This window comes from Lampris incognitus, chromosome 2 (genome assembly GCF_029633865.1).
Source record: "Lampris incognitus isolate fLamInc1 chromosome 2, fLamInc1.hap2, whole genome shotgun sequence".
In the NCBI taxonomy this organism is placed as follows: Eukaryota; Metazoa; Chordata; class Actinopteri; order Lampriformes; family Lampridae; genus Lampris; species Lampris incognitus.
Window position 1 is genome coordinate 117,743,300 of NC_079212.1, and position 14,988 is coordinate 117,758,287.

General features: G+C 41.9%; 2 protein-coding genes across 2 annotated transcripts; both read right to left on the bottom strand.

The window, feature by feature from the left end:
* Positions 1-1,682: 1,682 nt before the first annotated feature.
* Positions 1,683-6,988, bottom strand: LOC130107820 (N-acylethanolamine-hydrolyzing acid amidase-like). Its single transcript, XM_056274584.1, has 11 exons — positions 6,621-6,988; positions 5,391-5,555; positions 5,095-5,218; positions 3,906-3,996; positions 3,673-3,758; positions 3,418-3,590; positions 3,221-3,283; positions 2,829-2,895; positions 2,617-2,645; positions 2,251-2,320; positions 1,683-2,105 (listed from the first exon to the last, which is right to left on the bottom strand). Exons 1-11 carry the CDS (start codon positions 6,794-6,796, stop codon positions 2,085-2,087), a joined length of 1,065 nt encoding a protein of 354 aa, XP_056130559.1. The 5' UTR covers positions 6,797-6,988; the 3' UTR covers positions 1,683-2,084.
* A 2,487-nt stretch (positions 6,989-9,475) lies between these two features.
* bhlhe40 (basic helix-loop-helix family, member e40) lies at positions 9,476-13,260 on the bottom strand. The gene is made up of 5 exons (XM_056273403.1): positions 12,805-13,260; positions 12,579-12,642; positions 12,340-12,447; positions 11,857-11,968; positions 9,476-11,665 (listed from the first exon to the last, which is right to left on the bottom strand). Exons 1-5 carry the CDS (start codon positions 12,879-12,881, stop codon positions 10,803-10,805), a joined length of 1,224 nt encoding a protein of 407 aa, XP_056129378.1. The 5' UTR covers positions 12,882-13,260; the 3' UTR covers positions 9,476-10,802.
* Between the last annotated feature and the right edge of the window lie 1,728 nt (positions 13,261-14,988).

Genomic DNA, 14,988 nt, shown 5'->3' on the forward strand with positions numbered 1-14,988 from the left:
CGGCCTGTCCAGAGTGTCTCCCCGCCTGCTACCCAATTACTGCTGGAATAGGCTCCAGCATCCCCGCGACCCTGACAGCAGGCTAAGCGGTTCGGATAATGGATTGAATGGATAATAATGATAATAATAATTTATCCACTGGGGCCTTATAATCTGTAGTTAGGTACAACATTTGGACTGCTAACTAATATTAATGTTGTGGTCAAGAAAATTATTTTACTGAAAAAAAATCTTGCATCTCACCACAGACTCCTCAATGGTATTAGAAGACTGAATTACTATTTTACATATCTGTGAACTTAAAATGTTAATGTGCTCTATCTTAATGTCGGGCTAAAACCAATGTCGTTTCTTTGGATGTGCAGATCAAGAGCTGAAGTCAAAGGTGGATACTTTGTGTTGGACCCCACACAATTCCTGCGTAGCTTGGCCAATAAGACAGACATGAGGTGTTAGTTAAGCTGCCGATGTGACATTCTCACTCACTCACTCACTCATGCAGTGTCGTCCTTGTGGGCGTTAGCTGCTCACGCTGCCTGCCTGATGATGTTGCCCCATCTTCCCCTGTCTCTTATGGCACTGGAAGTTTCAGCCATAGAGTGTCCTGTCCACTCCTTTAGATTGTCCATATACTTCATCCTGGGGCGGCCACGTCTTCGTTTACCCTCCATCTTCACTTGTATGATGTCTCTTGTGAGAGAGCATTTTTTGTTACGGCTAGAATGCCCAAAGAAGCTCATCTTTCTTTTAACAATGGCACCATATAGTTCTCGTTTGACCCCAAGTTGTTATAGGATGCTTTGATTGGTTCTTTTCTCTCGCCAGCTGATGTTTAAGAGTCTTCGGTAGGACCACGTTTCAGCAGACTGAATTCTATCTTTATTTTTTTTTTGTCTTAATGTCCAGCCTTCTGCCCCATGTGTCAGGGCCATATTATTCCCTTTAGAATTTTTATTTTGTTGGATAGGTCTTTGTCTTTCCAGATGTTTTTCAGTTCGATCATTTTTGTTTTTGCAATGGCAATACGTGTTTGGATATCTTTGGCGCAGTAGCCATCATGAGATTTTAAGGAGCCCAGGTATTTGAAGTGTTCCAACTCTTTCAAGTTCTTCGCCTTCTATTTTGATGGGTTGGTATGTGCCTTTCCTGATGTGCATTACTTTGGTCTTTTTTTGCGTTTAATTTCATATTCTTTAGCTTGCCTTTGTCTTCTCCTTGTGTACCTGCCTTGTTGTGGCGGAGAGGCTTGCATGTCCTTTCGATCCTGGAAGCTATGCCAGCTCGTGCCCCTGGCAGGTGCAACCAAGCTGGACAGGTCGCCAGGGGAGGGGCCAGACTAAAGGGTACACACACCAAGTCCTGGTAAGCAGGTGACGGATGATGTCAGAAGGCGGCAGAAGCGGTTTTGGTTTTTGGTAACGACTTTTGTCATCACAGCTGTGGTCAGAAGATTCCAGTGGAACAATGTCCAGGGCCTCCGCACAGTACTTGCACTGCCACTCCAGAAAGCAATGGCAAACTACTGGTTTTATTCTTTGCCCAAAACCCGCACATGTCATGGTCAAAAATAAGGAAAACAACAGATGTGACGTTACAACATTCTAATACACAAATAAAAATACCATATTAGTCTCTCACATAAAAGGTCTGCCTTGAGTTCCCAACACAATACAATTACTAGATTATTCCCTTTTTTTTATTCAGTTTTCATTTTATTCACCTTTCAAATCTCAGCTCTCAACTTGAATTAACTCAGTTTGTACAGAATATCTTGACCTTTGTGAGACATGGAAACAAATGCATGCGATTGTAGATGACAGTCACTGAAGTAATATTTTTTATTAGGATGGATGGATGGAAAATATCTGTAATTGATCAATTATTGCAGTCAATGGCTTTAACCAGACAAAGGAAAAGAGTAATTGTCAATAATATTTACGCTCATTTCAATTAAAATGCCATCATATTGACTATGTTATGTGAAAATTACCATGCTGTAATGTTCAAACAACACAAAGACTTTTTGAAGCAAAAATTTTGTTTTGTGTAGACTTCTGAAGGCTTTTATGGTCCTAATCTTACATTCAGTCAGTGTTATGGCAGCCCTTGGGGGAAAAAAAGTGGAAGGAAAAAAATGTTACAGGGTAGCCTTATACTAATTTATCTATTTCAATATAATGACTCAGTGTCTATTGTTCTGAGACAAGATAATAAGTAAAAAAAATTTTTTTTAAAAACTTTGACCAGTACCTGTGTCCTAACAACGGTTTTGTATTTCTCAGGTGTTGCTGCACTCATTATTGTTGTGTAAACAGTAATTCTGAGAAACAAGCATCAACATATGAAACAGAGCTGTCTTCACAATTAATCGTACATTGTTCATGTAAATCTGTTCATACAGTCTGAATTTAATCCTTATGTATCGTTGTGACACTCTAATTGCAGTTCTGTAAAGCGATCTTTCAACTTTTTATCTGTGAAATCAATTCTATGCCGATGAATGTCTTTTGTGAAAGGGAAGCAGAAGGAACCGAAAACCACAAGGGCCCTAATTCTACAAAGTAACTCATCACGTGATACACCGAAACAATGAAATGAGAGCATACTACTTCTTACCTATTGCACACCGGATACAGCGACAAAACCTGGTGGGAAAAACCTTCATTACAAATGAATTAAGAAATAATTGAAATAACAAATGCTTAGTATGCAGCATTTCAGTTGCAAGTTCTCCATTTCCAGTTGTAAAATTTGCAAGACTTTCCAATTCCACATGCAGAACTCCCCCACTGAAAGCTAGGGAGCTTGTTTCAGTACACCACAATTACCTGATAAAGTGAATCGATGTTGATGTGAGCTTGGCCCGTAGCATTTAATGCTTTGTTGGCTGTATCCCTAAAACAAAAACAGAAAAAACAATTGAAATACATTCTCAAAATATTTGTCTTGATGCATGATCAATAATCCAGGTAAGGAAATCACAGAACGTTGAATCAGTTCATCTGGACACAGTGTTTATTGACAGAAACGTTTCATCACTCATCTAGGTGACCTCTTCAGTCTCAACTGACTGCAGGAATCCCCACCTTTATAAACAATACAGTGGCATAACGACCAAAGACAACGACTGGTTTGTGTTCAGATGAACTGATTCAACTATTCTCAAATCATTGTTTATTTTCTGTAACTGATAATGGGAGACAGAGATAGGTGAACACACCTGCGATGATCCCTGGCGGGGGGCGGAAGCCAGTGGTCAAAGTTTGTCTCTACTCTGTACCATCTAGAATTGGAAAATAAATACATAAAATTGAATTTACTTGCCCAGTATCATGGTAGTTAAGCCTAACCAAATGCCCGATAACATCATATTCTGTTTCTATTCATTTGATTGATGCCCTTTTTTTCCCCACCTACCCTCCATCCAGAGGTTCCAGTGGCCAGATATCAGCGGGTCCCTTTCGGTCTCTGGTGATCACAGCCCCTTCGCCCGCCCTCACACCAGCCACAATATAATACACTCCTGTAATGATGGGGATTTTGGAAAGCCTCATCACTGCATCCTGAAAGTTTTCTGCTCCCTCCAAGGTCTGCGTAGTTCAGATTTGACAGTCAGTCCTTCACTTCCATCTAAATCTTTCAGTCATTTTCGATTTCCCAAAACACACTCACCTCCCTCACCAACCAGCTGACTGGAGATCTCCTCAACAGAAAAGCCGACACCACATTCTTCCACCACTCCCACCAGTGTTCCTTTCCTGATAGTCACACACACACACACACACACACACACACACACACACACACACAGGCATACAAAACAGACACAAACATGGCATACACACAACGACAGTGTCTGGCCTTGTGAAAAAAAAGGAAAGTGGGTGATCAGTGCAGTCTCCTACCACGCTGGTCCCCGGAGATGGTGAACTTGTTAGGACTCTGTCCTGTCCACAGGCCGACATAGCCGGCAAAAGATGTCCCACAATAAACCACCTAAGAGGGATTGTTAAAAATGGCTTCTTACTGGAATTAATACATCACCTATAAATATTTCACAGTTAAACGTCACATCATCATGGAAGGACTCTGATTTTGGACCGTTTGAAGTTAAGAAGAAGAAAGCCACTTTATTTTGTCATTGTACGGTTGCAACGAAATGTGTTCTCTTCATTTAACTCATCCTATTGTATAGGAGCAGTGGGCAGCTGCAGCCCCTGGGGACCAGCTCCAGTTCTTCTTTCTATTGCCTTTGTAAGGGACACAGACAGGAGTATTAACTCTAACATGCATGTCTTTTTTTTTCGGGAAATTCCCCCTTTTTTTCTCCCAGTTGTACCTGGTCAATTACCCCGCTCCTCTGAGCCATCCTGGTCGCTGCGTCACCCCCTCTGCCAATCTGGGGACGGCTGCAGACTACCACATGCCTCCTCTGATACATGTGGAGTTGCCAGCTTCTACTTTTCACCTGACAGTGAGGAGTTTCGCCAGGGGGAAGTAGTGCGTGAGAGGATCACACTATTCCCCCCAGTTCCCCCTCTCCCCTGAACAGGCACCCTGATCGACCAGAAGAGGCGCTAGTACAGTGACCAGGACACATACCCACATCCGGCTTCCCACCTGCAGACACAGCCAATTGTGTCTGTAGGGACGCCCGACCAACCTGGAGGTAACACAGGGATTCGAACTGGCGATCCCTGTGTTGGTAGGCAACAGAATAGACTGCCATGCCACATGGACACCCTAACATGCATGTCTTTTTGATGGTGGGAGGAAATTGGAGTACCCAGAGGAAACCTACGCAGACACGGGGAGAACATGCAAACTCCACACAGAAAGGACCTGGGACAGCCTGGGGTTTGAACCCAGGACCTTCTTGCTGTGAGGCAACAGTGCTAACCACTGGGTCACCATGCCTAAGTTACTGATTGTTAAGTTTGTAAAAAAGGATTTTTTTTTGCTATCTATGTTTTATGGGGTGTACAAAAGTTTTTATAGAAATTACATGTATAAATACTTTGAAACTGTCAGAACACCGACCACAGATATGCAACAGAATTTCATAGATTTGTTAATAAAGCCTTTGTAGCATACCTCCCCATTCTTGAGAAAGTTTACATTGACAGTCAGATTCCTCAGAACATCATGTGGGTAATCAAGATTCCTGCCGTGGTACACATGTCCATTTGTGTCCTGAGCTATAATGCTGGTGCAAAACCTAGACAAAAAAAGCAAGTTTTTTTTTTCAAGAATACTGAAGAGAATACTGTTACATACTTTAAATGTATGGAATCCCTTAAAAATGTTATATAAGTGTTGCGTGTTGAGAAAATGATCATTGTTTGAGTGGGGATACTCAAATTGATCACAATGTGCGAAATAATACGTACGCAGATATTTCATAGGCAAAGTTGAGCATGATGATATCTGATAGGCGCGCTCCCAAGTGTGAAGCCATGCCACGTATTTCCCCAGCATAGGGTTGAGGTATGTACTTTTCCAAGGCCACCACAACAGGGGCAAAAGCTTGATGCACCCATTTTGGGACTGTGGTACTACAGGGAAAAAAAAAGTTGTGAGATACAATAACTATGCTACATCTTGCCACTTATAAGAGATAAGAGTGATGAAAACAAGTGCGGACTTTATGTTTCTGCTGCTTAAATTGGCACTCAGAATCTGGGGGAGAGAGAGAGAAAAACAGTGCAGTTGGAGCAGTTTGTACATTTGATCAAACTGGTGAGATCAAGTGATTTTTTTTCTAAGTGTCGCCTAACGACAACATGATCTTTTTTTGACATTTGTGAACCATCTCTGCTTTTACAAACCGACTGTGTGCTATGCATGCGTGATTTCTATTGTGAATGACTGGAGATGGCTATTACACGGTAATGTGGGTCTCATGTGTTCTCAGGAAAAAGGAAGTATTATGTTTGTCTGGAACAGACAACCATGCACTTTGCAGTCCATTTTAACAGTTGTTATGAGCAGGATTCAGTGTGCAAAGTAGTTCTAACAATTTCTAACACGTAAAAGAAAGTGTTAATAGTAAAAACTGTATTTTTGTAGGCAAAATGAACTTCCTGAGTAGGCTACACACCACTCGTGGCATTTAAATATCTATTTGTAAATTGTCTTAGGACAATATTAGTGAAGAAATGCAGTAATAAACATGAAATGAATGACCTTAGCGGCCATGTTTCATTCGCTTATTAGCTGAGGATGTAATATTCGCAGGCCACCTGTTGACCCAGATCTCTGGATTTTATAGCAATGTCATTGTAAAACGGATCTAAAACGCAATATTTTCCCCGTCTATCTTATCCTAACCCCAATTATCGATAATATTAACAATATTTCATTTGGACCCGAACAACAACACTCAACGGCACAGTATGCAATTTTTCACCTCATTACGTTGGTTTACGTAATTACGTCGTAATAAGAGTACATGAATAGTAGAACTGGAGATGAGTTCCCCATTAGACATTTCAGCGAGGGAGCTACTATAAACTGTTACGGAAATTGTTTGTTTTTTTGTTGTTGTTGTTGTTTTGGAGTTGTTTTTTTTAAGAAGCCTGTGGTTAAAGTGAAAGTAGCAGAGACCTTGCGCAACTTACTCAATGACTTCAGCGGCAGCTTTCTTCAAGTAGTCTATGTCATACACTTTCAATAGGGGCGCCCATCGCATTTCGGGGTTATCGTCCAAGCTAATGTTGACGACAGGTGGAGGGAGATTCCTCCCGCAGCAGCAGGACAGGGTCAGACTTAACAGGATCAGCGGAGACAACATCATCGTCTGCCCGGTCGACTCGACGCACTAGACGCACTCAAAGGGCGCATAACTCCGCCGTTCTCGCAAACTTCCGTTTTTTTACGCTTTCGGAGATCAGCTGACCCTGGAAGCTTAATGGATGCAGTCTGTTGTTTGTCGCTGGCCGCAACTTTCAATATAGTTTGTACTGCCACTTCAATGGTCGTGTTTTTTTTTCCCCCACAGGGGTTGTAAAAATGGTTTTCTTGAATGCAGCGTCAGGAAGCCGTAGAGGCGGAAACGTGGACGCACGGCGGCGCTGCAAATGCGCTGATGAGTCTGAGGAGCTGAGGCTAAATCTCGCAAAAATCACAATAAACTCAATTTTGATAGGAAATAGGTTCCTAACAATATTAATTTTTAGAATAGAATAGCTTTATTTTTCCAAAGGCAACTTCATATGTTGTGGCCAGTTCGGACGAAGCAGATAAACAATATGCCAATAAAATAAATATGATTCTAATAACATAATTATTATAGGCAATGCAAATTATAATTAAGGTATACTAAAACATTAATACGATGATATTATTAGATTTTTATGTTAACTTTGATTTTATAAAAGGCCACTGATATACTACTAACGCTTTACTAATTTCATTAATACTTGTAGAGCCCACTATGATATTATTGTATTGAATTATACTAATTTATTTATAATCATTATTGATTATACTATACAAAAAATTAAGACGCGGTAAAAGCCTTTTTTATTAGCTGTTCTTTGTCATTGAGTAACCTCACATATGCCGGGGGCTCTCTACTAAATGAGATACATAGCCTACATGTGGACGCCGGCGGGAGCAGAGGAGGCCCCATATGCGGACGCTCTGAGCTCTTTAGAGTTAGAAACATACTCACACATACGCATACTTACACAACACGGCCGCGTCTAGACGGTAACCCAAGATTTGAGAAACTCTCGCGAGATTCTTAGCCTAACCTTAACCAAACCTCATTATAAACCTGATTTTAACGCAATTTACTTTGCGCATGTGCGAGATTTTCGCAAATCCGGGTTTACCGTCTGAACACGAGACCACAAATCCCTGCGACGGTCGTGCATGCCGCATTCCAGTTCACGTCAGGTTATTGCGATGCGACGAGTAGTAAAGTCGAAATACGTTAGTAAAATGTTTGTTTCGGTCCAATCCCCCCAACGTTTATGCAACGTTATTGCCGTTAACAGCATGGGCATTGCAGCATTGCAATGCAACCTGTCTGTTGTTCAGGTTTTAGATTTTTTTTTAATAAGGCCGTCAATAACTGAGAAATGTTCAACATTGCGGATAAGTTGCCTAAACGTGACGCATCCGGGTCTTTACGTTGCAGAAATGTTGCAGTGCCGCTTTTAACGTACTTAAAATGGCACGTCGCTGCTTCAGAAACATGACATTTCATGAAACAACAGCAGGTGGCGCTGGTGCTGTACTATCAAGAAGTCTGTTGGCAACGTGAACAGAAATAATTGCTCTAAACCCTAATAATTTGACTCAACAAATGACATGACTGGGTATTAGAAAAGAGAACAAACATTATTTTGTTTTGTTTTTTCAGAGTATCGTACTCTTTTTAATAAGATTCTAAAAAGTACGCAGGCCTGCTATTATAAGTATTGCAATTAATATTGTTATAAATATAATAATAATTATAATAATAACAATAATAGCACTCTTAAATTTTCTACAGAAACATTGGTAAAAATAGCGTGAGATGCCTTAAAAACCAACCAACCAACAAACAAACAAACCAACAAACCAAAATTTCAATTCAATGCGGGGTCTCAACACATTCTTCTTCCCTCACCACCATCTTTAGCTAACAGAGTATGGAAGCCACATGAACTCTGTATATGTAAGCATTCTACACCTTGGCATCTTTTTAGTCTTTTGTTTTCTATTAACTAAACTATTGAAATACACACACACACACACACACACACACACACACATATATATATATATATATATATATATATATATAAATGCAGGAAAAAAGACATTAGCAGCTGATGAGTGTGCACCACACGAAACAGGCTTGTACTGCTATGTATTAGAAAAAAATTCCTACGTCTGTATTGATATTCCGCTCATTAGTTGAGCACTTCTATCAACACCATTGACAGAAAAAAATGCACATACTATATACACTGCGTTTTTTTGTTTGTTAGTTTGTTTTGTTTTTTTTTGCTTTACAAGGTCCGTTTCAAAAAATAAATGTGGAAACAAACACACGCTTCCACTTTCTAAACTGACCTTTGGGATTTAAGAACTGGCCTATTTCTATAAATGTGGCGCTTGTGAGAATATATGTAAAGAGTATTGAGTGTGTGGTGTGATTATCACAGCCACATTGCATTTACATATTTAGATACATATATTCAAAGCTGGCAGAATAATTTAAAATAAATTCTAGTTTATTAGTATTCTCCCTACCAATGTCAAATTTGGAAAAAAAAGAAGAAAAATGCTGTGAATAATCAATTACAAAGCTTGTGAATTCGCAGTGTTTGAGGTTGTAATCTAAAACGTGCTATTGATTTACACAGGCGCTGCTGCTTTATGGGTTATGTAAGTGTTATGTAAGGCTTGTTATGAGGAGCTGTCAGGTTGGGTGGCTTCAAAACGTCAATGCAATCTAGTCTTGCACCACAAACAGCAGTTCCACAGAAAGAAAGCTTTATTAATATCTTTAATGGTATATCAATACTTTATAGACAAAATATATACAACACATAACCTTGTGTTACATCTCAAAATAAAAATTAAAAAGTACCTCTTCCTATAGAAAACTATTATTTTTGTTTGAACATTACATTCACTCTTTCTTCGCCAGACTTGAGACTGAATGCAGATGCGTATAATCATCTACAATCACCATGTCTGCTTTAAGCAAGTAAAGGCAACATCATAAACTAAACATCATAAACACTTGACTTGACCAGATTTTTTTTTTTTTTTTTAGCATGATGCAAAGTGGGTTGAGCATAATGCTATGTAATATACATTTTCTCTTGGCATACAGCAAACAACTCTGTCAAACTCCCTCTAGTAGCAATGCAAATACACTCAGTGGGTCACGTATCAAAAATAGAAATGTACAAGTAGTATAAACAAAATAATTACACGAAATTTCTTCACAGGAACTTTTATCTAGTTGAACAAATAGTAATAAGTCACAAAACCTAAATCTAAGAAGCTTGTACGGCTGCATCACTCTTCGACAGACACGAGCGACACGTCTAGTACAGTGACAACGCCCTGAATTCTTTGAACAGTAATAAACGCTTGCGTCCATTTAGCTGCATGGTAGGTGGTTGGTGACAAAAACAATATATTTTGTGAGATCTCTGGTCGCCACGAGCCAGAGATCTATTTGGTAACATTCTAGTCCAAAAAAATAAACATCGGTCTGTTGGACTGGCAGGTGCTATAGGTAGATCCTCGAGTCACCTATCTACAGCAGGTAATAGTTCAAGCAGCATGTGCAGGGGGCTAACGCTCAATCTTTACATTCATTACAAACTGGTATGTGTGCAAAGGACGTGTCCGAATGGTTAAGGGGCTGTGTGCATCACATTCTGGGTGAATATCTGACATTCAACATGGAGTGCAGAGAAGCAAAGCCTAAAAGCTGAAAAACCCACATCTAATCTCTTGCGATCTAATTCTCAGGGCTAGTTTCAGAGCTATGCAACAGGTGATCTGCGAGCCTTGATGTGGGCAGAGCTTCAGGGTGCCCCCAGCTGTACCCTTTTCAGTGTATAAAGAGCTGATGGTAGAGGGTGGTGACCACCGGGGTTCTGCTAAAGTCACTGTTTGCAATCAGAACAGAGAGAGATTTAATAGACTCAACAGCTTCCATGGGCGGTGTTGACATCATGGCAGTGCGTTTGTCTTCATCCACCCTCTCCTGGGTGCTTTCCACGGGGTCAGCCATTCAACCCCACAACATTCAGAGGGCAGTATTTGAGCAATGTCAAATCTGTTTAGTCTTTGGTTTCCAAGTTAATTGGGGGAACCTGCTTTAAAGCATGGAGAAGAGCAGGGGAGTCCATGGGAGTCTGGTGGGGCACTGGGGAACCGGCCCTTGGGGACATCATCAGAGATGGGGGGAGCGTCTCTGGCTGCAAGCCAGCAGCAGAGGCACTCATGTTCGGGTACAATACAGGCATGCCACCGGGATACCAGCATTTCTCCAGCATGGGCAGATATGCAGCTGCTGTTGCTGCTGTAGGGGGGATGAGGTAAAAGGGCATGCAGAATGGGGGTTGGCTTGGGGAGAAACTCATGTAGCTGCCAGAACTTCCTGCCAGTTGCCTGGGGAGAGTCTCATCCTCAGTAGAATCAAATCTGGACTTTTTGGCTTTTGGCTCATTGCCCTCCTGCTTGATGGCACCAGCCATCCTGTCTGACATGATATACTTCAGCTCATCTTCCTTGGTGTGGGATCCCGACCTGTATGCTTTGGGGTCCCGCTTTTCATGCTCCCCCCCATAACCACTGTCAGTGTCTGTGTCACTGCCACTCTGCTCCCCTGTTCCATGGGGATGAGTCCTTTGAATAACAGGAACGCAGTTCTTTGCGTGGCCTTCGGATGCTCTGGGCGGTTGCTCCGCAGGTCTGTCCAGCTTCTCGGGAGCTTTGTAGATGGGATTCTCTGGGCGCGGACTGACTGGATGCTGCAGAACGTCAGCTGTGATCTTTTGGATATGGTTTATGACATGGGAAGGGCTCAGATACCTGCTGTTCTCCTGGCTGGCCAAGTACTGGACGATGTTACTTGCACATAAGTGGAAGCCAGAGCGGAACATGTCTTCACTGCTTTCTGTGCTGTCATCACCCTGGTCACCTGGTGGGATACATTTGAAGATTTAAATGTCAAATTGAGCTTTGTCTGCATGGTTTTCAGTGAATTATTTCTGATAAATTGAAGAGAACCCCAAGTGGGTCAGTCTGTTGATGTTAAATGCAATGCAATTCTAAGAGATAATCTTGCGTTATCTAATATTTTGTGTGACGCTGTAATGTTGTCAAACTTACCATTCTGCAGTGCAATAATTTGCTGCTGCTGCTGTTCCAGGAGTGCACTTAAGGATTTCACATGCTTGAGAGTGAGTTCCAACACCACAGCTTTCTCCAAATGACCCAGCGTCTAAAACAGGAAGACCTTCGATAAGCATGTTGATCTTTCTTATGTAACACATTCAGCAGCTGAACAGAGGACAGGCCTCTATGGGTCAGGAAGCCCGACAATCCATGCACACTAAATAACAGCAAAGCATAGCATCATCTAAAACAATTTTAAAAACACGGGTGGATAAAAATCACAGCTTTTAAATATCGACTTTGTGAAATGATCTTCAACCCCTCCCTTGCTCTGATATTTGAGAAGCCAAAACATATATCTGCTGATTTAAAGATCTGAGGCAAAGGGGTAAACAAACCATTTTGGTGGAGCCATGTGGCATCTCACATTTTTTGGCTGTTATATGACATGCCAAGGATAGCAGATAATATACTCACTGTAAGCTTAAGATGTTCTGGCAACAAGTCCTTCAGCTGGGCAATGCATTCGTTGATTCTGTCACGCCTTTTCTTTTCAATCAGTCGGTGCGGCAACTTGTATGTCTCCTGAGCAGGGTGGAAAACAATACATTCCAGGTTACCCACTTTTAATGGCAGAAATGGACCCTATAATATGTGGCTAGTACCGAAGGCATTAAATTGGACATTGAAGTTTTGACCAATTTAATTTTACTTACTTTACTGTCATCTCCACGCTTCATGCCCCTCCTGGGTTTGTACACGTACAATGGAAAACCCATTCTGTTGGAAAAGAAAATATATCAAATTAGTCGTTTTTGTAGTAGAATAAAGTAAAATAGAATACAATAGAAGAGAACACAATAGAATAGAGTAAACAGAATAGAATAGAATAAAATAGAAAACGACAGAATGTTTGGAAAAAATGTGTTTTTACTTTCTTACCCTTGCATATCTGTTATATCCAAAGATGACGGGTCTGACATGCAAGGAGGCGGTTGCGCACTGGTGATCGTCTTCATTTCGCGTCCGTCGCCTCCTAAGATATTGTGAGAGAAACCTTCAGAATGCTCAAAACGCGTCTGTGTAAGTTGCTCTTCTCGGCGCCAGGATACAAAGTTCCCTGCTGCTGGTTGTGTAAAAACGACTTTCGCTCCTCTATCCGACCATTCCGGCCGCAGTTTCGCTTCAGAGTGTAGCTACTCCCACTTTTCTTACGACGGAGCGCGCGGGGTTTCGCACGATGTTGTCACTCGGAGGTCCAGGCTCGCTATTAGCTAAGAGAGAGGATCCACGCCCGGATAGATGTGTGAGGAGAGCAAGGGTGGTTTTGACTACGTGTTAGATAAACCCTGTGACTACAGGCACGTCTCTCGGTTGGAGACTGACCCAGCTCTTGTCACATGAGGCTCACGTGTTGGACGGCGCTTGCAGCCCTGCTCAGAGTACAACCCATTTCTGTGTAGTCGACACGATCTGCACGGGAATGCCCCCCCCTCGCTCTCCCTCCCTCCCTCCCTCTCTGTCTCTCTCTGTCTCTCTCTCTCTCTCTCTCTGTCTCTCTCTCTCTCTCTCACAAACACACACACACACACGCACACACACACCACCCCTCCCCTCTCTCTTGCTCCAGCAGGACGTGTCCCGTGTACCACCATGCTCCGGTTATGTACACCCACATCAAGTCTTCGTGCGGAACGTGCGAGCCGATCATGTTTACTATAGACAGAAAGTAGGGCAGAATTCCTTTTCCCGAGCTGTCAGATGTTATTGTTTGATAATAAACCCTTTGATTTATTTGGATGTGTGAACGTTTTCACCGTAGCTTGTGGTGAGGACTAACACAAACAACAGCGAAGACGCTTAATCTTAAGAAATCATCAAAATAAGACAAGGAATACCCCCCACAACTGCTTGATAACGATAACAATAACGTCAACAACAATAATTGTAGAAATAATAACAATAACAACAGATTTTAGATCATTTGGTCACATTCACAGGTTATTGGGTTTAATTTATCTTTGGGCTACACTTATCGAGCGATAGTGCACATATGGCTATAGAGACTCGAAAAGCACAAACAGCCTCCAACGTAAGGTATAGTCCAATGTCTTAATATTGTAGCGAATTCGGGGGACAACGCAGCCGCAGGTGGTTGCGTTGTCCCCCGCATTCGCTACAATATAAAGCCGAATATATAAGTATGATTGAAAAGGCTTAGGCTGAATGTCCCGAAGCAGACTAAACGTCATGTGCAGTGAACAGGTGATTCTATCAAATAAAGCCCGATGCAGACCGCAGCCTGTACTGACAAAACGTGTGAGATAAGTCGCACACAAGCGACAACCTTTGCAAATTTATCTTTTATCCTACTCAGTCCGTTTGTGTCTCATGTGCCCAGCCAGGGCTCGCAGCGGACACCGTGTTATTTCGCACTGTGCCCATTTGCTGTTACACGTGCACCTGCGGCCAGATGAGTGTGTCGGTGCGGCAGCTCGGTTTGTTGATACCGGATGTACCGACTACTGGCTGAGCCGGTCACGTTGAGCTCCTCATGGCCCTGAGATACGGGCAGCAAATCCAAGTGGCTGACGTCAGCCAGCCAGCCAGCCCATGTTCTATCGGCGACGTCCCCAGACGACCACTGTCGCCGACCGGAGGGTGGGGTTGGGGTTGGGGGTGGGGGGCGCAGTACTATAAATAGCCAGCGCAATTACACACACGTTTAAAAGCTGAATCGTACCAGTGTATGGAGCACACCTTACATTATTGGTCAAATGGTGATTAATTGACGAGTGATATGACAACGTAGAAACTGTCACAGCACAGCTAACGTTAACATACGGCGAAATAAATCTCATACGGGTCCTTTTAAAAAATCTAAAGTTAATCAGTTCCTAAACAGCACTTACCAGACTAGACCGTTTATACTATTTAGGATTTGTGCCCTAACTGAACCTTCAGGTTCAGAAATGTCGGGTTCAAATTGAAATTTGTTTTCAAATGTACTTGTAATACTATTAGTCAAGTCAGTTTTATTTGTATAGCCCAATAGCACAAAGTACAAATGCGTAATGATAAAAAAGCCTTATTGATATGTTTAAGCTGTCTGCTAATGTTAACAAG

What these genes read in the sequence shown, in the direction of transcription:
- LOC130107820 (XM_056274584.1), bottom strand. Translation starts at nt 6,796, where the DNA reads ATGATGTTGTCTCCGCTGATCCTGTTAAGTCTGACCCTGTCCTGCTGC. An exon ending in CCCGCCAGGGATCATCGCAG is followed by an intron (nt 2,896 to 3,220) that starts GTGTGTTCACCT and finishes TTTTTGTTTTAG; the next exon opens with GGATACAGCCAACAAAGCAT. An exon ending in AAACCGTTGTTAGGACACAG is followed by an intron (nt 2,106 to 2,250) that starts GTACTGGTCAAA and finishes TTTTCCCCCAAG; the next exon opens with GGCTGCCATAACACTGACTG.
- bhlhe40 (XM_056273403.1), bottom strand. Translation starts at nt 12,881, where the DNA reads ATGAAGACGATCACCAGTGCGCAACCGCCTCCTTGCATGTCAGACCCG. An exon ending in CAGAACATCTTAAGCTTACA is followed by an intron (nt 11,969 to 12,339) that starts GTGAGTATATTA and finishes TTCCTGTTTTAG; the next exon opens with ACGCTGGGTCATTTGGAGAA. An exon ending in AATTATTGCACTGCAGAATG is followed by an intron (nt 11,666 to 11,856) that starts GTAAGTTTGACA and finishes GTATCCCACCAG; the next exon opens with GTGACCAGGGTGATGACAGC.